At 41.8% G+C, this 20,148-nt stretch overlaps 1 protein-coding gene across 8 annotated transcripts in view; it reads right to left on the bottom strand.

Annotated features, from left to right (window-relative positions):
- The window catches only part of USP9X (ubiquitin specific peptidase 9 X-linked), a 212,878-nt gene that overhangs the window by 101,454 nt on the left and 91,276 nt on the right, over window positions 1-20,148 (bottom strand). For all 8 annotated transcript variants that reach the window (XM_077294797.1, XM_077294799.1, XM_077294792.1 and 5 more), the window contains exons 5-8: window positions 17,920-18,032; window positions 14,589-14,807; window positions 10,191-10,306; window positions 3,336-3,587 (exon numbers count right to left, since the gene is read on the bottom strand). In XM_077294797.1, coding sequence (XP_077150912.1) covers window positions 3,336-3,587; window positions 10,191-10,306; window positions 14,589-14,807; window positions 17,920-18,032 — 700 coding nt within the window. The remainder of the gene's footprint in view (window positions 1-3,335; window positions 3,588-10,190; window positions 10,307-14,588; window positions 14,808-17,919; window positions 18,033-20,148) is intronic.

Below are 20,148 nucleotides of genomic sequence, written 5' to 3'. Positions count from 1 at the left end.
GAGTGTAAGATGTACCTTATTTGTGGTTTCCAAAAATATATAAATATATATATATATTATATATTTTTAGAGCAAAAGGGAACACTTAACACAATGTAACTCCAAGTCAATCACACTTCTGTGAAATCAACTTGTTCAGTTATGAAGCAACACTGATTGCGAATCAATTTCTCCTGATGTTGTGCAAATGGAACAGACAACAGGTAGAAATGATAGACAATTAGCAAGACAACCCCTATAAAGGAGTGGTTCTGCAAGAGATGACCACAGACCATGTCATGGTTCTCATTTTTGGGTGATTTGGTCACTTTTGCATTTTGTCATTTGCTCTCACCCCTAGAGGTACAGTAGCATAAGGTGATGTCTACAAGCCAGAGAAGTTGCTCAGGCAAAGCAACTAATCCAGGATGGCACGTCAATGAGAGTTGTGGCAAGAAGGGCAGCTGTGTCTGTCAGCAGTGTCCACAGCATGGAGCAGATACCAGAAGACAGGCAAGTATACCAGGAGGTGTGGAGGGGACCGTAGGAGGGCAACAATCCAGCAGTAGGACCACTACCTCCTCCTTTGTGCATGAATGTAGGAACAGTGCCAGAGTCCTGCAAAATGACCTCTAGCAGGCCACTAACATCCATGTGTCGCTCAAACTGTCAGAAACAGACTTTGTGAGGGTCGTATGAGTGCCCGACGTCCTCAAGTGGCTGCTGTGCTTAGAGCCCTGCACCGTTTAGGGGGCGATTGACATTTGCCAGAGAACACCAAGATTGGCAGATTCAACACTGGAACCCTGTGCTCTTCATGGATGAGAGCAGGCACACTTTAACTGCCATTTGTTACCGTGATGAGACCCTCAGACTCATTGTGAGACCATATGCAGGTGCTTTGAGCCCTGGATTCCTTGTGATGCATGACAATGCTAGGCCTCATGTGGTTGAAGTGTGTCAGCAGTTCCTGCATGATTAAGGTATTGATGCTATGGATTGACCTGGCCTGCTGTTCCCCAGACTTTAAAGGGCCACTGTCACCCCCTCCAGCCGTTCTAAACTAAAAGAGCCACCTTGTGCAGCAGTAATGCTGCAGTCTAACAAGGTGGCTCTTTTAGTTTTTGATTCAGTTATTACCTCAATAAAGCGTTTTAAAAATTGGCCACAAATACCAGATTTTGTACCTGGAGGCGGTCCGAATCGTCCTCTATGAATCTCCCAACGGCCGTCACTCTTCTCTTCAGGGGCGATGGTCGCCGCCCCGAGCGCTGTTTCTTCTTAAATCCGGCACCTGCGCTGTGCGTGCCTGCCTGGGGCCTGCGCAGTCTTCATCGTCAGTCACAGCTCAGATGCAGGGTGCCTGACTGCGCCTGTGCGGGCAGTGCGGCCACCCTGTTGCTGAATCCCCGCCCCGCACTGTGTTATTCATTATGCACAATGCGGGGCTGGGGTTCCTGGGAAGGCGGGGGAGCGTCTGAGCTGGGGAGCGTCTAAACAGCGCAGTGCGCATGCCCAGGAACCCCAGCCCCGCACTGTGCATAATGAATAACACAGTGCGGGGCGGGGATTCAGCAACAGGGTGGCCGCACTGCCCGCACAGGCGCAGTCAGGCACCCTGCATCTGAGCTGTGACTGACAATGAAGACTGTGCAGGCCCCAGGCAGGCACGCACAGCGCAGGCGCCGGATTTAAGAAGAAACAGCGCTCAGGGGGCGGCGACCATCGCCCCTGAAGAGAAGAGTGACGGCAGTTGGGAGATTCATAGAGGACGATTCGGACCGCCTCCAGGTACAAAATCTGGTATTTGTGGCCAATTTTTAAAACGCTTTATTGAGGTAATAACTGAATCAAAAACTAAAAGAGCCACCTTGTTAGACTGCAGCATTACTGCTGCACAAGGTGGTTCTTTTAGTTTAGAACGGCTGGAGGGTATGACAGTGGCCCTTTAATTCAATCGAGCACATCATGTCTCGTTCCATGTTTCATCTACCAACACCACATAGCACCACAGACTGTCCAGTGTTTTAATCCAGATCTGGGAGAAGATCCCTCAGGAGGCCATCTGCCACCTCATCAGGAGCATGCCCAGTCATTAGAGGGAGGTCTTAGACACGTGGAGGTCAAACAGTACTGAGCATCATTTCCTTGTCTTGAAGCATTTCCACTGAAGTCAGATCAGCCTGTAATTTGATTTTCTGCTTTGATTTTGAGTATCATTATAAATCCAGACCTTCATGGGATATTAATTTTGACTTACATTGATCATAGTTATGTTTTATTGTTTTCAACGCATTCCACTATGTAATAAAGATTTGCAACTGGAATATTTCATTCAATGATATCTAGGATGTGGTATTTTAGTGTTCCCTTAATTTTTTGAGCAGTGTACATGACAGACCATGAATGTGAAAGCAATAGCTGATATTTACAGAGATATCTCCACTTTGACTACAAGACACAACAACGAATGAGGGACTCCCTGTTACCTCACCTATACAACCTAATAAAATGATGTGCTACTGCAATTGTCTTTCGCGAGATATACTAATCTTAAGCATGAAAATACCACAAGTTTAGAAGGAATGCATTAAATGAATTTTACATTTCCGGCTGATGCTATTTAAAAAATGGGTCATACAGGACTTTGCTAATTCTTTTTTTTGCATTGGGCCAAAAACTTTGACCGGTAGTTGCTAACTACCTGTATGTTCTGCCTAGCACTGATCTCTCCAGGCTCAGAGCAATCACAGACTGCTCCGACTACTTCTTGAGACTTCCCATTGACAGAACAGCTTCTCTTCCTCTCCGCTCTGTCGACAGGGCATCACTGCCAATGTCATTCTGATACACAGACCAAAAGCTGTAAATGTGAGGTGACCTGAATCGGGGAACTCGCTGTCTCAGCCAGGAGAAATAGTCTGTAAAGCTCTCCACTCCACACAAAAAAAAAAAAAAAATTGTCCCAGATATTAACTTTAAGACTCACAGTAATTTTAGGAAGTTTTTAGAAATCTCATTATCAACACAAGCAGGATTACAATCGTAGGAAATGCCAAAGCTGATAACATAGGATCCACAAATCACAACAAGTGATTTCAGAGACCCCTCCATCCTTCACAACGGACCCTTCTACAGGCTCATTAGTTGCTTCAATACAAAAACTAGGTCTGAGTCAGTCCAGTTCTGCCAATGCAAAAGTGGATTTTCTAGAAGGACAGTAGGTATGAGTCCAGGAAAGTCCTAGTGGCCAGGCGAAGTTTGCAAGGTTTTATTTTTACAATAAATACAAACCAATATTGGGGGAAAAGACATTATTCTGTAAAATCAGTCACAGGCAGACATGCACAACTCACCTAAGTATCATTTTAAGTCTAAAAATTTCTAAATTTTTGACCGTTTCTTCCTGTCCTGGAACACGGGAAGCTAGGTTTTTGAGGGATTTTATTATCATTGAGAGAGCATCATTTTTGGCTTCATTCTTTGCTTCTTTTTTCAATTCTTCATCAGTTAAATTTTCTAGAAATTGAGGAACCATTTCTATAATTGGAAGAAAGTATTTCTTGACTGTGTGAAGAGTTAAAAAATCATAGCACTGTCCAAATGGCCTACAAAAGACAAGCGTAAAAACATTTTATAACAGCAGCACATTCAGAAAGTTGTGGTAATTAAAAGAAGTAGAAAAATGTGTATTTTCTTGGAGTGTGTCTCAAGATTGGAAATTATCTCCAACTATGGGATATTGAATAAACTTCCTGATCCCTCTGGAGCAGACTGCTGGAATCTCTCACAATCGCGAGAAAAGGGAGCAGCATGTGAATGGAGCAGTAGTCGCTCAAGCTCCGTAGACCAAATGAGCTAAAGGATGCAAATAACGTCTAAACTTGAGAATACCTTTTTGAGAAATAGGAAAAATATCTCTTTATACTGTGTTAGCCAGAAGATAAATATTTAAATTTTTAGAGTCCTTAGTGGTTGATACCGTTTAATCATTAACTAAAAAGATGGTAAACTGCAAGCTTTCCAGACTAGTCAGGACTCATCAGGCATAGAATAACAAAAGCTGAAGACTCACATACAAGTGCTTCTCACAAAATTAGAATATCATCAAAAAGTTGATTTATTTCAGTTCAATACAAAAAGTAAAACTCATTAGACAGTCATTACAAACAGAGTAATGTATTTCAAGTATTTATTTCTGTTAATGTTGATGATTATGGCTTACAGCCAATGAAAACCCAAAGGTCATTCTCTCAGTAAATTAATTAGAATACTTTTTAACACCAGCTTGAAAAAAATGATTTTAAATTACTGTCTCAATTGGGGCTCACAATCGAAATTCCCTATCACTATGTCTTTGGAGTGTGGGAGGAAATTAGAGAGCCCAGGATTAGGCTGTGTGCAGACGTTCAGGAATTTGCTATAAAATAGCGATAAAACCGCGAAAAAAACGCATACATTAAGCATCCTATTAGAATGCAATCCGCAATTTTTGTGCACATGCTGCGTTTTTTCCGCGGCAGAATCGCATTCCGGAAAAAAACACAGCATGTTCATTCTTTGTGTGGAATCGCAGGGATTCCGCACACATAAGAATGCATTGATCTGCTTACTTTCTGCATAGGGCTATGCCCACCATGCGGGAAGTAAGCGGATCATCATGTGCGGTTGGTACCCAGGGTGGAGGAGAGGAGACTCTCCTCCAGGCCCTGGGAACCATATACCTGTAAACAAAAAAAACAAAAAAACAAACAAAAAAAGAATTAAAATAAAAAATCGTGATATTCTCACCTAATGCTTCGCGGCAATGACCTGTGATGACGTAGCGGTCACGCGAGACCGCTACGTCATCTGGGGTCATTGCCTCTAGGCATTACTGGGAACGCGAGCATCGCGAGGCGCGGGAAGACTGCCGGAAGGTGAGAATATCATGAGATACATTATATATATATATATATATATATATATATATATATATATATATATATATATATATATATATATATATATATATATATATATATATATATATATATATATATATATATATATCATTAGATCTTCTTACTATTGATGCTGCATGGGCAGCATCAATAGTAAAAAGTTGGTCACACTTGTCAAACACTATGTTTGACAAGTGTGACCAACCTGTCAATCAGTTTTCCAAGCGATGCTACAGATCGCTTGGAAAACGCTAGCATTCTGCAAGCTAATTACGCTTGCAAAACGCTAGTGTTTAGCGGGAAAACGCATGCCAATTCCGCATGCGTTTTTCCCGTGGCAGGCAGTTCCAGAATAGCCGCGGAAATTTCCGTGGCAATTCCGGACGTGTGCACATAGCCTTAGGGGCGGCCTGTGGGCAGGTCTTTCCTTGGTTTTTTGGCTTAGAACAGGAAGATCAGACTGCCTACAGTCCCACCCCAGTGCACGGGCCTCTCAGTTTAACTGAAAACTTCTAACACTGATCACACAAGATGGATTTCTTCACCCCGGTATCATTTTAATGAGTTTAACCCTGACAAATTGACAATTCCTGTAGTTTACTTAGCAAAATCCTGCTGACAGCTTTGCTTTAAGAACACTACATTAAATGTGATGCAGCTCAAAGTACCTGAGATCTTGTAGTCCTGATGTGAGTTCACTGCCAAGCTCAAGTTCCCGGCCATTATAAATGGACAGGTTTTACATATTTCCTGGTTGCAGAAAAAGGTTCCTATAGCTGTTGGAGAGGACCGGGAGCTTCTGACAAAAATGCTTCTTAGATGTGGGAGGTGCCTAAAACACAGAAGTGGGGGATCTGGAAATAGATTGCAGTCGGGCATTTTTGTAATAAAGGTTATAATGTCCGTGCAGCTACCCTTAGCACCCCTCCATATTTGGATTGTAGGCGAGTACTAGAGGCACCCAGTTGCCTTCTTGTTTACTTTAGTAGATGATTCCTTGACATTATGGTGGCCCTGGTTTTAATGTTTTCTTGGATGGTAGCTCTGGTTAAAAAAATAAAGTTTTTCTGAGGCCACCAAGGTGTTTGTCTCTGTCCATTGGGTTGGAACATAGCCAATTGCATCAGATGGCTTGGCTGTAGACAGAGTGTGTTTTGGATGGTAACTGTCCCATTTAAGATATGTCGTACGGTCAATTTGCTTCTGTAAATGGACATCTCTTTCATTGTTCTGCAGATAATGATGGTGTTCAAAAAGTTAATTTCAGTACATGAGTAGTTGAGTGTTAAGTTGATAGTTGGATGGAACTGATTAAAGTGTTCATGGAATGTCTTTAGGTGTTGCTCAGACTCAGTCGTCCAGATGACTAAAATATCATCAATCTAACGGCAGTAGGCCAGAGGCCTGATGGAACAAGAGAACAAGTAGTCACTTTCAAGCTTGGCCGTGAAAAGATCTGCGTACCGTGGAGCAATTTTACTTCCCATTTCTGTAATGAATTCTGTAAGTTTCACCACAGAATCAGCATCAATTCCTGATTCTTCCATGAAGAATTTGCAGGCATTTAATCCATCCTGGTGTGGGATATTAGAGTACAAAAATTCAACATCCATAGTGGCCAGGATAGTTACTTCTGGTAGAAAACCTATTGCTGCTAGATTATTCAATAGGTCAGTTGTATCCTGAATGTGGTGAAAATTCTGTTGTGTAAGTTACAAAATTCATTCTCACCCACAATTACTTTGAATTTGATAACATATCTACAGGAAACTGGCACAGTATAGGGAAGTAAAATTGCTCCACACTACGCAAATATTTTCATGGCTAATCTTGAAAGTGACTTCTCGTCCTCTTGTCCTATCAAGTCTCTGACCTACTACTGTTAGATTGATGATATTTTCATCTTCAGAACGGAGTCTGACCAACAGCTAAAGACATTTTATGAACACTTTAATCAATTTCATCCCACCATCAACTTAACACTCAACTACTCCTGTACCAGAAGTCAATACACCGTCCAACACACCTTAAATGGGCCATTTTCCATTCAAAACAAACTGTTGTCTACAGCCAATCCATCAGATACAATCGGATATGTTCCAACCCAATTGACAGAGAAACACCTTAGTGGCCTCATAAAAACTAATGAACCAGGGCTAACATTCAAGAACAATTGAAAACCAGATTGCAAGAGCCACCAGAATATCAAGGAATCATCTACATTATGAAACTAAGCAAGAAAACAAGTGGGCGCCTCTAGTAGTCACCTACAATCCAAGTCTGGAGGTGATAAGGGTAGCTGCATGGAAACTACAACTTTTACTATAAAAAGATGCCAGATTACAATCTATATTTCCAGATCTCCCACTTCTTAGATTTGGGGTGCTGCCTAAAACACAAAAGCATCAGTCAGAAGTTCCCTGTCTGATTCAACAGCTCCGGATAGTTTTCCTTGCAACCAGAAAAAAATGTAAAACCTGTGCATTTATAATGACCACGGACAAGATTAAGCTCCCTACCTCACGTCAGGACTACAAGATCCCAGGTACTTTCAGCTGCATCACATCTAATGTAGTGTACTTACTTATCGTATATGTACAAAATGTCCAGCTGTGGGTCTGCATGTAAGGGAGAAAGGGCAAAAGCTAAGAACACTGATGAATTCTCACAGCCACACAATTTAACAAAAAAAAAAAACTACCTGTGGCCAAACATTTTTAGATCCCTGATCACAGGATCATGGACATGAAATTACTTGTATTAAAAGGTAACTTCAAATCTCAGAGGGACATAAAAATGTGTGGCGTATAAACTTATGATAACCTTTGATACACTCAGTACAGGAATGAATGTGTCGCATGGATTTATGTCTTTTTATATCAAGGAATGTGCTCTTCAGACCTTGTGGGGGGGCTTCGCAGCCTCAATTACAGGACAATAAAACTTTCACACTCCTTATCTATGAACTTTTCCAATATTTATCTCCAACTATTTTCTCCCTGTCCCACATTGATCGTTCTGCTTCAGGTCATTTGTTTTATCCATTTCATTATTCATGTGTCCTCTTGTTCATAAATGTGACTCTTCAGATTTTGTATTAGTCTATACTTGATGAAGAATCCTGAGTAGTCTCGAAAGCTTGAACTTTGTTACCATTTTTTCAGTTAACACCTTTTTAATGGCTAACAGCTGAAAACACTCAAATTTTAATATTTTTTAGAAATCCGAACATTAAAGATGTAACCAAGAAGTGTTAAAAGCAAGAGTGAATATTGCAGAAACTGGAAGTGATGCTCCACAGACATCAACTATATAGTACATAAATTGCATAATATTAGTGTAAAATGATCCTAAATCTAAAGAGCAAATTAAACACTGATAAGAGTATGGAGCAGCAAGCTTATTAATTTTGTCAAATAAATTATTGTATATTCTGTCTCCAAGATTCATGCTTGCAAACCAAATATTGCTAAAATGTTGAGAATATGAGGTATTGCACTTATATAAAAAAAACACAAAAAAAACCCACAACAACCTGAGGACATAGCGCTTTGAAACTTTATGCACCGTCGCTCCATGCAGGCTCAGCTGTGTCCCAGACTTCCCTGCTCATTATGGGAGACATTATGAGAAATATTAGCCCGATTCCTACGGAGCTCCTTCAGTCGATTGCATTTAATGACATGTGCTGTCTTAAGTAAAAATGTATTGCTGGGTCGTACGTAACGGGACTACTAGTATGTACATTGCATCCTTGCAGTCACATGATGACAGTTGGAGCTGGCAATAGCGCAGAATCCAGGCACTGTATAAATGGCACACTGTCAGGATTCTGCTTCTGATGTGCGATAGAGGCCTGCAGTAATTTAAGCTCAGATTTTGAAATGCTTTAACAAAAAGGGAATGGTTAACACACAAATATTTATTAAGTGGTTATTCCAGTAGGAATAAAAAAGGAAAAATAACCCACAGTTCTAAGCAGAGATGCTACAGATTTTTTATTTCATAGGGACTGTAAATATTTACTGAAAATTGACAGCCAATAGGTGGTCTTTGAGCTACTATCAGGTTATGCGCCCAAGTTGCAGATACGTGTGCGGAATTTTCCACACCTTTTTTGAAAATTCCGCAGGTAAAATGCGCTGCGTTTTACCTGCGGATTACTCGTGGATTTCCAGCGTGTTTTGTGCGGATTCCACCTGCGGTTTTACACCTGCGGATTCCTATTGAGGAGCAGGGGTAAAATGCTGCGGAATCCGCACAAAGAATGAACATGCTGCGGAATAAACAACGCAGCGTTTCTGCGCGGTATTTTCCACAGCATGTGCACTGCAGATTTTGTTTCGCATAGGTTTACAAGGTACTGTAAACCAGAATGAAAACTTCTGCCAATCCGCAGCCAAATCCACAACGTGTGCACATAGCCTTAAGAGTTCATCCTTTCCATGGTTTCAGTGTGGAAAGTTAAAAGCACCACTCCAGCATTTTGGTTTTTTTTTCAGCACTGGAGTGGCGCTTTAAATGTAAGCCCTTTGCGCCCGGTCAAATGCTCACCCTCCAGCGTCTTGAGCATTTTTTCTGTGCTGCAGTACCATCTTGTTAGTGCCACTTCTGACTAGCTGTAAGTCAGAAGCTACATCACAAGAGCTCATGTCTGAGATGCAGACAAGGCTCTCAGACTTTTATTGAAAAGTTATCTCCATGAAACACAAGTTGGAAGCAGGTCACTTTTCGCCAGAGACCGATGGGAGAAGCAGTGAGAACAGATGAAAAGCTGGAAGGCGAGTATGAGACAGGAGACTTACATTTAAAGTACCACTGCAGCAGTGCAATAAAAAGCAAAAAAAAACATAACTATGGCGTAATGCTTTAAAAAAAAACCTTTTACTCACACCAAGTCTAATCTGGCTTTTCTCAATTCACTTTCTATTGAAAAAAGCCGAATGCATCTAACAGACACATGACCATAGCTAAGCACATCCCATACATGCGGTCACATGAGAAATGCAATACCAGGGAAACCAATAATGTGCGCACAACATGCTGTCCAGATTCAACAGTTTGCAGTCATGTAGAGAGACTGCAGACTCCTGGTTCAAGCCTGGACAACCCCTTTAAATTAACAAGCATGGAGGAGAAAAAACAAACAACAAAAAGATTATTGGGTGATATCTTATTCAGCTATGTAGAGTAGATATTGCCTGTGTAACACCATTAATTCATATGGCTTGCCTCAACATAGAAAGGATAGATTTGGAGGTAACTTACTTTATGAGAGCTGCAATGATTTGAACATTCAATGCGGAGCCATTCATAAAACGATCATGCAGTAACTGGAACCCGTTTAACGTGCCAAATTTATTTATGAGGTCTACTAACCAACCCTTCAAACAAAAAAAAAAACAAAAAAAGAGAAAGAGGTTACTTGCATAATGCAAACATACAATTCCAGTTGCAGAGCCACGAGCAGCATGAGCAAGAAACTGGCACAATTATTGTAAAATTCTGTTTTACTCTGTAATGCCGCAGTATTTTAGAGGAAACATTAAAGGGCGCAGGGGGGGATGAGGTGACAAGTATGCCCAGTAACAGCACATTGCAGTGTCTTGGCCTCTCCCCCTGCCCTACTCTGCTAAATTGACAGGTGTCTACCAATACATATAAAAGAAGAGACCTGTCAATCATGAGGAGTTGGGAGTGAAGAAACTGATGGGTTAATACCTGTGACTGGTTGTCCTGTTCAACCCTTCCCCGACACCTGTTAAATTAAGTTCTCACAAGCCACCACTCAAGCATTTGTTTGTTTTTTTTTATTTGAACACTGGACTGATGTCACAAATGGAAGTTTCCTGCCCCTAGTATTATACTTAGCCACTCTCGTTTTCTATTCTCGGCACAGCTCCGGTTGTCTTCAGTTTGTGACCTGCGGACTCCAGTGTTTGCCAGGCGAGCCGGAGGTCACATCTCAGTGTAAGTCTATGACAGCAAGAACGAGGCTGTGAGAGCTTGCGACTGTTACCTCTGACTTATGGTCAGTCAGAACCTGTGGTCACAAGATGGTAGATCAAGACTGGAGCGGCACAGGGAGCAGCAGAAGACGGCAGCTGATAAGTTTATTACTAGGGGCAGGAAACATTTTACCCCCTTCTTTCCTGGCACAGCAGCAGCGGGTGGAATCCCGATCCACCCACGGCTGTTGACTAGTTAAATGCCGCTATCAATTTCTGACAGCGGCATTTAACTCGCGCTTCCAGGAAGCACTCGGGAAATCCCACCCATCGGTGACCCCCGGGTCACTGATGGGTCAGCATGACAACCAGACGTCTCCAGCAGACCTCTATGGTTGTCATAGCTAGACTGCTATGAGCGCCGGCACTCATAGCAAGTGAGCATTTCTGCTACACACAGGCGATCTGACCATCGCCTGTGTGTAGCAGAGGTGATCGGACAACTGCAGTGTCTATTGAAGGATGCAAAAAGTAAAAAACAAAAAAAAAAAGAAAGGTTGTCAAATTATTAAAAAAAAATATATATATATATAAAAAGTTAAAATCACGCCCTACTCAAAAAAAAAGATGAAACATACACATGTTTGGTATCACTGGGTTCAGAATCATCCGATCTATCTAGCGATAAAAAGAATTAATCCGTTGGGTAAATGGTGTAACGAAAAAAAAAAGTAAAAACCCCAGAATTAAGCTTTTTTGGTCACCGCAATATTGCAATAAGGGGCGATCAAAAGATCGCATCCACACCAAAATGGTATCATTAGAAACATCAGCTTGGCATGCAAAAAATAAGCCCTTACCCAGACCCTGAAAAATGGAGATGCTACGGGTCTCGGAAAACGATGGTTTACTTTGGAATTTTTTGAACCACTTAGATAAAAAAAGAACCTAGACATGTTTGGTGTCTGAACTCTTAGTGACCTGGAGAATTATAATGGCAGGTCAGTTTCAGCATTTGGTGAACATGGTATATAAAAAAAAACACACAAAAAAAAACAGTTGTGTAAATGCACTTTTTTTTTGCAATTTCACCGCACTTGGAATTTGTCCCGTTTTCCAGTAGACGATGTGTTAAAACCAATGGTGTCGTTCAAAAGTACAACTTGTCCTGCAAAAAACAAACCCTCACATGGCCATATTGTCCAAAAAATAAAAAGTTCTGACTCTGGGAAAAGGGCTGAAAAACAAATGCAAAAACAAAAAAGGGCTCAGTCATGAAGGGGTTAAGGTAATAATCTGGGGGGGTCGCCACACACTGTACTGGCGCTTTAAACACCATAGTGTTACAGCATGAAATGATCATACATGCAATAATGAAGCCTGTCTTATTCACTTATTCATGCTGACTGTGGTTCCCTTTCAATGTCTGATCATTTGTATGTTCATATACAGGTCTAAAAAACGCAGTTGGAAAACCTACAATTCAGATATTTACAGTATATGCAGAGTACTAATTGGGACGGTCAAGTAGAACCTACCAAAGTAGTAACGCAAATTTATAATCCAATCGTAAAAAGAACAAAAGGAAAAATTGTTACAATAAATTAAAGTCAAAGAAGACTTTCAAAAGATAAGAAAAACTCCATACCATTGAAAATCTGAGGCTATGTTCACATGTCCAGTAAACAATTAGAACTGATCCAGCAGCAATCCATTAAAGAAAAAAGTTTAACCAGACCCATTTTCTATTATTGAAGTCTACAGAAAACCACTATTAAATAGCCAGTTTTGTTCTATTTGACAGTGATCAAGTTAGCAAAAAAAAAAAAGATTTTTTTTCTGAAAAGAGAAAAACTAATGACAATTTAACAGACGAGTTTTCCAGAACTTCAATGTTAAAACAAACAAACAAAAAAATCCAGTTGAAATTCGGTTTTTTTTTTGTTTGTTTGTTTTTTTAAAGCTGGACATACAGTTATATGAAAAAGTTTGGGCACCCCTATTAATCTTAAGCTTAATGTTTTATAAAAATTTGTTTTTTTGCAACAGCTATTTCAGTTTCATATATCTAATAACTGTTGGACACAGTAATGTTTCTGCCTTGAAATGAGCTTTATTGTGCAACAGAAAATGTGCAATCTGCATTCAAACAAAATTTGACAGGTGCATAAGTATGGGCACCTCACCAGAAAAGTGACATTAATATTTAGATCCTCCTTTTGCAAAAATAACAGCCTCTAGTCGCTTCCTGTAGCTTTTAATGAGTTCCTGGATGAAAGTATTTTTGACCATTCCTCTTTACAAAACAATTCCAGTTCAGTTCAAGCTTGAAGGTCGCCGAGCATGGACAGCCCTCTTCAAATGATCCCACAGATGTTCAATGATATTCAGGTCTGGGGACTGGGATGGCCATTCCAGAACAGTGTAATTGTTCCTCTGCATGAATGCCAGAGTAGATTTGGAGCGGTGTTTTGGATCATGGTCTTGCTGAAAGATCCATCCCCTGCGTAACTTCAACTTTGTCACTGATTCATGAACATTATTGTCAAGAATCTGCTGATACTGAGAGGAATCCATGCGTCCCTCAACTTTAACAAGATTCCCGATGCCGGCATTGGCCACACAGCCCCAAAGCATGATGGAGCCTCCACCAAATTTTACTGTGGGTAGCAAGTGTTTTTCTTGGAATGCTGTGTTTTTTTGCCGCCATGCAGAACGCCTTTTTGTATGACCAAACAACTCAATCTTGGTTTCATCAGTTCACAGGACCTTCTTCCAAAAAGAAATTGGCTTCTCCAAATGTGCTTTTGCATACCTCAGCCGACTGTTTGTGGCGTGCTTGCAGAAACGGCTTCTTTCGCATCACTCTCCCATACAGCTTCTCCTAGTGCAAAGTGCGTTGTATAGTTGACCGATGCACAGTGACACCATCTGCAGCAAGTTGATGCTGCAGCTCTCTGGAGGTGGTCTGAGGATTGTCCTTGACTGATCTCACCATTCTTCTTCTCTGTCTTTCTGATGTTTTTCTTGGCCTGCCACTTCTGGCCTTAACAAGAACTGTACCTGTGTTCTTCTATTTCCTTACTATGTTCCTCACAGTGGAAATTGACAGGTTAAATCTCCGAGACAGCTTTTTGTATCCTTCCCCTGAACAACTATGTTGAATAATCTTTGTTTTCAGTTCATTTGACAGTTGTTTTGAGGAGCTCATGGTGCCACTCTTCAGAGGAGATTCAAACAGGAAAACAACTTGCAAGTGGCCACTTTAAGTAGCTTTTCTCATGATTGCATACACCTGGCTATGAAGTTCAAAGCTCAATGAGGTTACAAAACAGAAAAAAGTGCTTTAGTAAGTCAGTAAAAAGTAGGTAGGAGTATTTAAAACAAGAAAATGATAAGGGTGCCCATACTTATGCACCTGTCAAATTTTGTTTGAATGCAGATTGCACATTTTCTGTTAGTACAATAAACCTCATTTCAAGGCAGAAACATTACTGTGTCCAACAGTTATTAGATATATGAAACTGAAATAGCTGTTGCAAAAAAAAACAAATTTTTATAAAACATTAAGCTTAAGATTAATAGGGGTGCCCAAACACTTTCATATAACTGAGAGCGTTGTCCAGACTTTAATAGACTGATGCTGGATCCCTTCTCAAGATTACAAGATATGTGAACTTAGTCTTAACTGCAGCTCACAAAATACTACATCACTGACCTTTGGAGACCTTGGGTCAGGAGGACGGGCGAACAGCTCATCTTCTGCCAGCTGGACACCAGCTGGCACCGTCTCTGATGGACGTGTACCATTGTAGATATGAAATTTACAATGAGGATTTAAGGCCATAGCAAGAAGCTCAAGAAGAGGAAACCAATCCTGGGAAAGCTTGGCCACACACAGCTCCACAAGGCGATGAGTGTTATTAATAATACACCTCTGTTTATTGAAAGAAAGAGTAAACAAATTAATAAACTATTTAAACTTCATGAAAGGCATTGGCAGATAGAATTTTAAAAACTATTTCAAGTATAAATTATGGGTATTTTTGAAACCCTCTAGACTGACAGACATGTTGTCATTTCCAAAAAAACACAGTAGTCAAATGTGTCAACCAGTAGGATATCATGTGATTACAGAAACCATAGAATTATTTGTCTGATGTAAGCAGATTTTTCTCCTCCTTCGAACAGAACACTCACAAAAGTGTGATGCATTAAAACCTTTTGTCTATTGCTGTAGTCATAAGAATATAATTATAGTAACCCCTTATTGACCAAGGCAATTTTTTCAAATTTGAAAATTGCCACAAAGTGACATCTGTCAAACTGAATGTTTACACCTTTAATTTACAGTCATAGCAAACTAGAGTTAAAAACATTAACTTTACAGCAACCATTTGTCAAGTGTCTTTATTTAGGAAATTACGGATTTTTTTATTGTATATTTTTTTAAGGATTTTATTCCGTTTTGAAGTGACTGAGGGACCTGAATATTGGAAACTTCAAAAATGTGATACCATTTTAAAAACAGAGGCCATCAAAATACTCAAAATGGCTGTTTTTTTTGGTTGTTAACCCCTCGGGTGCTTTATAAGAATTAATGGAAAGTGGAATGACAGAAATTAAAAAGTTATGTTTTTACCGCAAAGAAGTCGCCAACATTTCAACAGGGAACTTAAGCTAGCCGATCCAGGGGCAATTACTTGGCTTTGGATTGCCATGGCAGCCTTCAGTACAACAACTACAATCACATTGTGTCACTAGAGTTAGAGACCCCATGCTCTGTTAACCATCTAGATGCGCTGTCCCTATTAACAGCAGCATCTAGAGGGTTAAACAGCCATGGTGCGTGCCAACACCAATTATGGCTGATGCAGCAGGGTGTCAGCTGTAGTGTACAGCTGCTGTAGTGTACAGCTGCTGTAGTTTCACAGAGGATGTGAGCAGGATTGTGCTGGGTAACATGTGAGCAGGATTGTGCTGAGTAACCTACAGTGTCAGGTCGGCGCCATTATACTGATAAAAAAAAGGATACCTTAGTTGATGAAAATTCATCTGCTGAAATAAAATTTTAAATGGAAATATATTTAAGCAAACTCAAAATTAGTAATTAAAATGGTTCATGCCAGAATATTGGTACATATTAAAATGTATGGCACTTTCTTGAAGGACAAATCCGTCTTGTGGTTTAATCTTTATTTTCAGTTTCAAGTTAATGATATGATCGTGCTCTGGCGGCGGTCTGTGGGGGGGTCTTCATGTGGTGGTCTGCTTACATATTTATCAGTATGGCTTCTGACAGATCAATGATTCTTCAGTAACCCAACCCCTATTTTACATAATGAAAATAAATTTAAAACCATAAAATAAAATCACCTGCGGCAGGCGCCTGCACTGCAGCATGATCGCATCTATAATGTGTATTTATTTATTTTTTATGGTATACACTAATTCCTAAAAAATAAATAAACTAATCAGTCTGAAAATGGCACCAGCCACGCATGTGCAGTAAAGGCCCCGTCTCACATAGCGAGATCGCTGCTGAGTCACTAGTTTTGTGACGCAACAGCGACCTCAGTAGCGATCTCGCTATGTGTGACACGTACCAGCGATCAGGCCCCTGCTGTGAGATCGCTGGTCGTGTCGGAATGGCCTGGACCTTTTTTTGGTCGTTGAGGTCCCGCTGACAGCGCTGAATCGGTGTGTGTGACACCGATCCAGCGATGTCTTCACTGGTAACCAGGGTAAACATCGGGTTACTAAGCGCAGGGCCGCGCTTAGTAACCCGATGTTTACCCTGGTTACCAGCGTAAATGTAAAAAAAAAAAAAAAAAAACAGTACATACTTACCATCTGATGTCCGTCAGGTCCCCCGGCGTCTGCTTCCTGCTCTGACTGACTGCCGGCCGGAAAGTGAGAGCAGATCACAGCAGTGACGTCACCGCTGCGCTCTGCTCTCACTGTACGGCGGCTCAGTCAGAGCAGGAAGCAGACGGCGAGGGACACCGAAATGCGAGTATGTACTGTTTGTTTTTTTGGTAACCAGGGTAAACATCGGGTTACTAAGCGCGGCCCTGCGCTTAGTAACCCGATGTTTACCCTGGTTACCCGGGTGCTGCAGGGGGACTTCGGCATCGTTGAAGACAGTTTCAACGATGCCGAAGTCGTTCCCCTGATCGTTGGTCGCTGGAGAGAGCTGTCTGTGTGACAGCTCTCCAGCGACCACACAGCGACTTACCAACGATCACGGCCAGGTCGTATCGCTGGTCGTGATCGTTGGTAAATCGCTATGTGAGACGGGGCCTTAACAGCTATTGGCGATCATCGGGCTAGAGAAAAAAAACAAAAAACCCTGCCTCCTCCAAGGTGGCGTGTCGGGGTCTGCACAGTAGCATCTATCAGATAACTGATAGATGCTACTGTGTAGTTGGCGCCATCTCAGTGGAAACATTTTTTCTCCTCTAGTAAGATGGTACCGCCAGCGCAGAATCGGCTATCGGATCGCAGATAGCTGCTACTGCGCAGGTGTGGTCGGCGCAGTTTTCAGACTAATTACAAAAAAAAAGATAAATAAAATAAATAAATATAATTTATTTTTGTGGCAATTTTTTTGGTTTTGTTTTTAGAAGTGATATAGAGGAGTGTGGGAAGGAGGACATCGCACACTATTTTCAGAAAAGGTTATGAAAAGCACTTGAAACAAATGACAATATATTTACATAGTGAAAAAAATTCAAAAGGAAGAGCTCTAAATAACGAAACATAGATAATTGGAACCAGTCACCCAAAATGTGCAGACACCATGTTATAGAGCAGAAGAAGTGGAGTAGACGATATGTAGTTTTGTGAGAAAAGACTCCGTATAACCTGTGCTTTAATCATCTAAATCTCTGCAGTTTCTGGGAATTTGGGTCCAGTGGGCGCTCTCATCACTGGCTGACATTTCTATATGCACTCCCAATTATTAAATTTACGCTTCCAAGAACTATTGCTATGGAAATAACAAATCTACACAATTTACTGTGAAACACCAAGCCAAAAATACTTACATGGATCTCAAACTTCCAGCCACTCACTGCCTCATCAGTAAGAATTTTGGTAAAGGATATTGTCAGACCATCTCTAAAAAATCGTTGGCAGGCTTCACTTTTCACATCAAGGCCTAAGTTACGAATACAAAAAAAAACAAACATGTTTTTAATCCAAGAATATAGGGATTTTTGTGTACTCACCGTAAAATCCTTTTCTCCGAGCCATTCATTGGGGGACACAGACCGTGGGTGTATGATGCTGCCACTAGGAGGCTGACACTAAGTGATACAAAGAAAGTTAGCTCCTCCTCTGCAGTATACACCCTCCTGCTGGCTCTCAGCTAACCAGTTCGGTGCAATAACAATATATGAGCGTATAGCATGTCACATTATATATGAGAGTATAGCATGTCAAATTATAAAACAAGCACAGGCTAGTAACAGGGTGGGAGCTGTGTCCCCAGTGAATGGCTCGGAGAAAAGGATTTTACGGTGAGTACACAAAAATACCTATTTCTCCTTCGCCTTATTGAGGGAACACAGACCGTGGGACGTCCCAAAGCAGTCAATGGGTGGGGGCAACATCAGATCAGGCCCTGTGTAACCGCTACTTACAAGTGTGCCACCGCGGCCTGCAGAGTCAGTCTGCCCAGACTCCCATCTGTGGAAGTCTGGGAATTATAGTGCAAGCGGACTGGACGAAGCCACAAGCTTGCAGGCATGCTTTGCTGACGCCTGGTGCCTAGAACCCAAGAAACCTCAATAGACAGGGAGATAGGCTGACATCTAACATGGAAGGACTCCTGTAAGGTGTAACGAATCCATCAGGCTAACATGGCCGATGAAACAGCTAAACCCTTCCTGTAACCGTCAGGAAGCCGCCTCCTTACCATCAGGAAGCCCAAATAAAGCGTCAAACCTTCGGAAGGACGCCGTCCTCGAGACGTACCTACTCAGAGCACTCACTTCATCCAGAATATGGGGAACCCATTCCGTTTTGTGGACTGGTGCTGAAAGATGAGGGAAGAACGATGCACTCATAACAGTGGCAATACAATACCACCTTGGTAACAAGGAACAGGGTTGGCCTGAGGACAACCTTGCCTTGAAAGTAATAAGGGAAAAAAAGTCCGAAAGAACAGAGTGGCTTGCTCCGAAGAGTCGTCAGGATGACGAGATCGCAGAGAAAAAAGGGCGACCTTCCCTGATAGTAAAGTCTGTCAGGATCAAAAGGAGTCTACTGTAAGACTCCCAGGAGCATTAAAGTCCCAAAGATCTAACGGTATGCGATAGGGAATAACCACATATGAAGACTCCCTGTGAGGAAGTCCCTACTTGCAGTTTTGTTGCAATAAGACTGAAAAATACTAGTTCCGCAAATGAAAAAAGTCTGACGCGGTCAGTGCGAATCTCCCAGGATCACTGGGGCCCTTCCTGCTTCCGAAAGGCTCTCGGAAGTAGTGGAAGAGGGGTTATGGTACCATGGAAGAACCAGCGCATGCACTGCAATGGCTTTTGGATCTTGAGGCCGAACCATGAACTAGAGTACATTGGCGTTCAGTCTGGACGCCATCCGACCTACATCTGGAGTGCTCCAGAGAAGGCAGACCTGATGGAAGACTTCCGAGTGAAGTTCCCACTCACTTGAGGCGGGACCCTGACTGCGTCTGCGGTCTAGAGTTCTACTCCTGGGATGTGTAGTGCCGAGATCACCTGAATGATAGATCTCAGCCCATCAGAAAATGTGAGGTACCTCGACCATGACGCCTGACCGTGGGTACCTGCTAGATGACGGACGTCTGGCACAGCCGTGGCATTGTCCGATTGAATTCGGATGGTGTGACCCGCCAGAAGGCAGTGGATTTGCTGTAGAAATAGCCATACCGTTTGGATCCCCAGAACAATGATCAGGAGAAGAGGACTGGCATCAGTAGTCACTAATAACCATTGAACCGGGAGAAAGGATCTCCCCTGGAAGAGGAAGGAGCTCAGAGACTACCCTCTGAAAGCCTGTTTGACCTGCAGAAGACGAGAGGAGCGAAGGAAACCGCTTCCATTGACGTCACCATTTTCCCTCGAAACCCTCCTAGCCAATCAAATGGAATTAAGGGGTGTGTGAACAAGTGCGAGAGCTCCCTGTTGAAGGGCCACGGCCTTGTCTCAAGGGAGAATTACCAACCTTCTGGAAGTGTCCAAGATCATCCTCAAAAAGGATATCTGCTGGGGTGGAAATGAGGAAAAACTTGT

Source organism: Ranitomeya variabilis, chromosome 3 (genome assembly GCF_051348905.1).
Source record: "Ranitomeya variabilis isolate aRanVar5 chromosome 3, aRanVar5.hap1, whole genome shotgun sequence".
Taxonomy (NCBI): domain Eukaryota; kingdom Metazoa; phylum Chordata; class Amphibia; order Anura; family Dendrobatidae; genus Ranitomeya; species Ranitomeya variabilis.
This window is presented reverse-complemented; position numbering and strand designations above follow the sequence as displayed.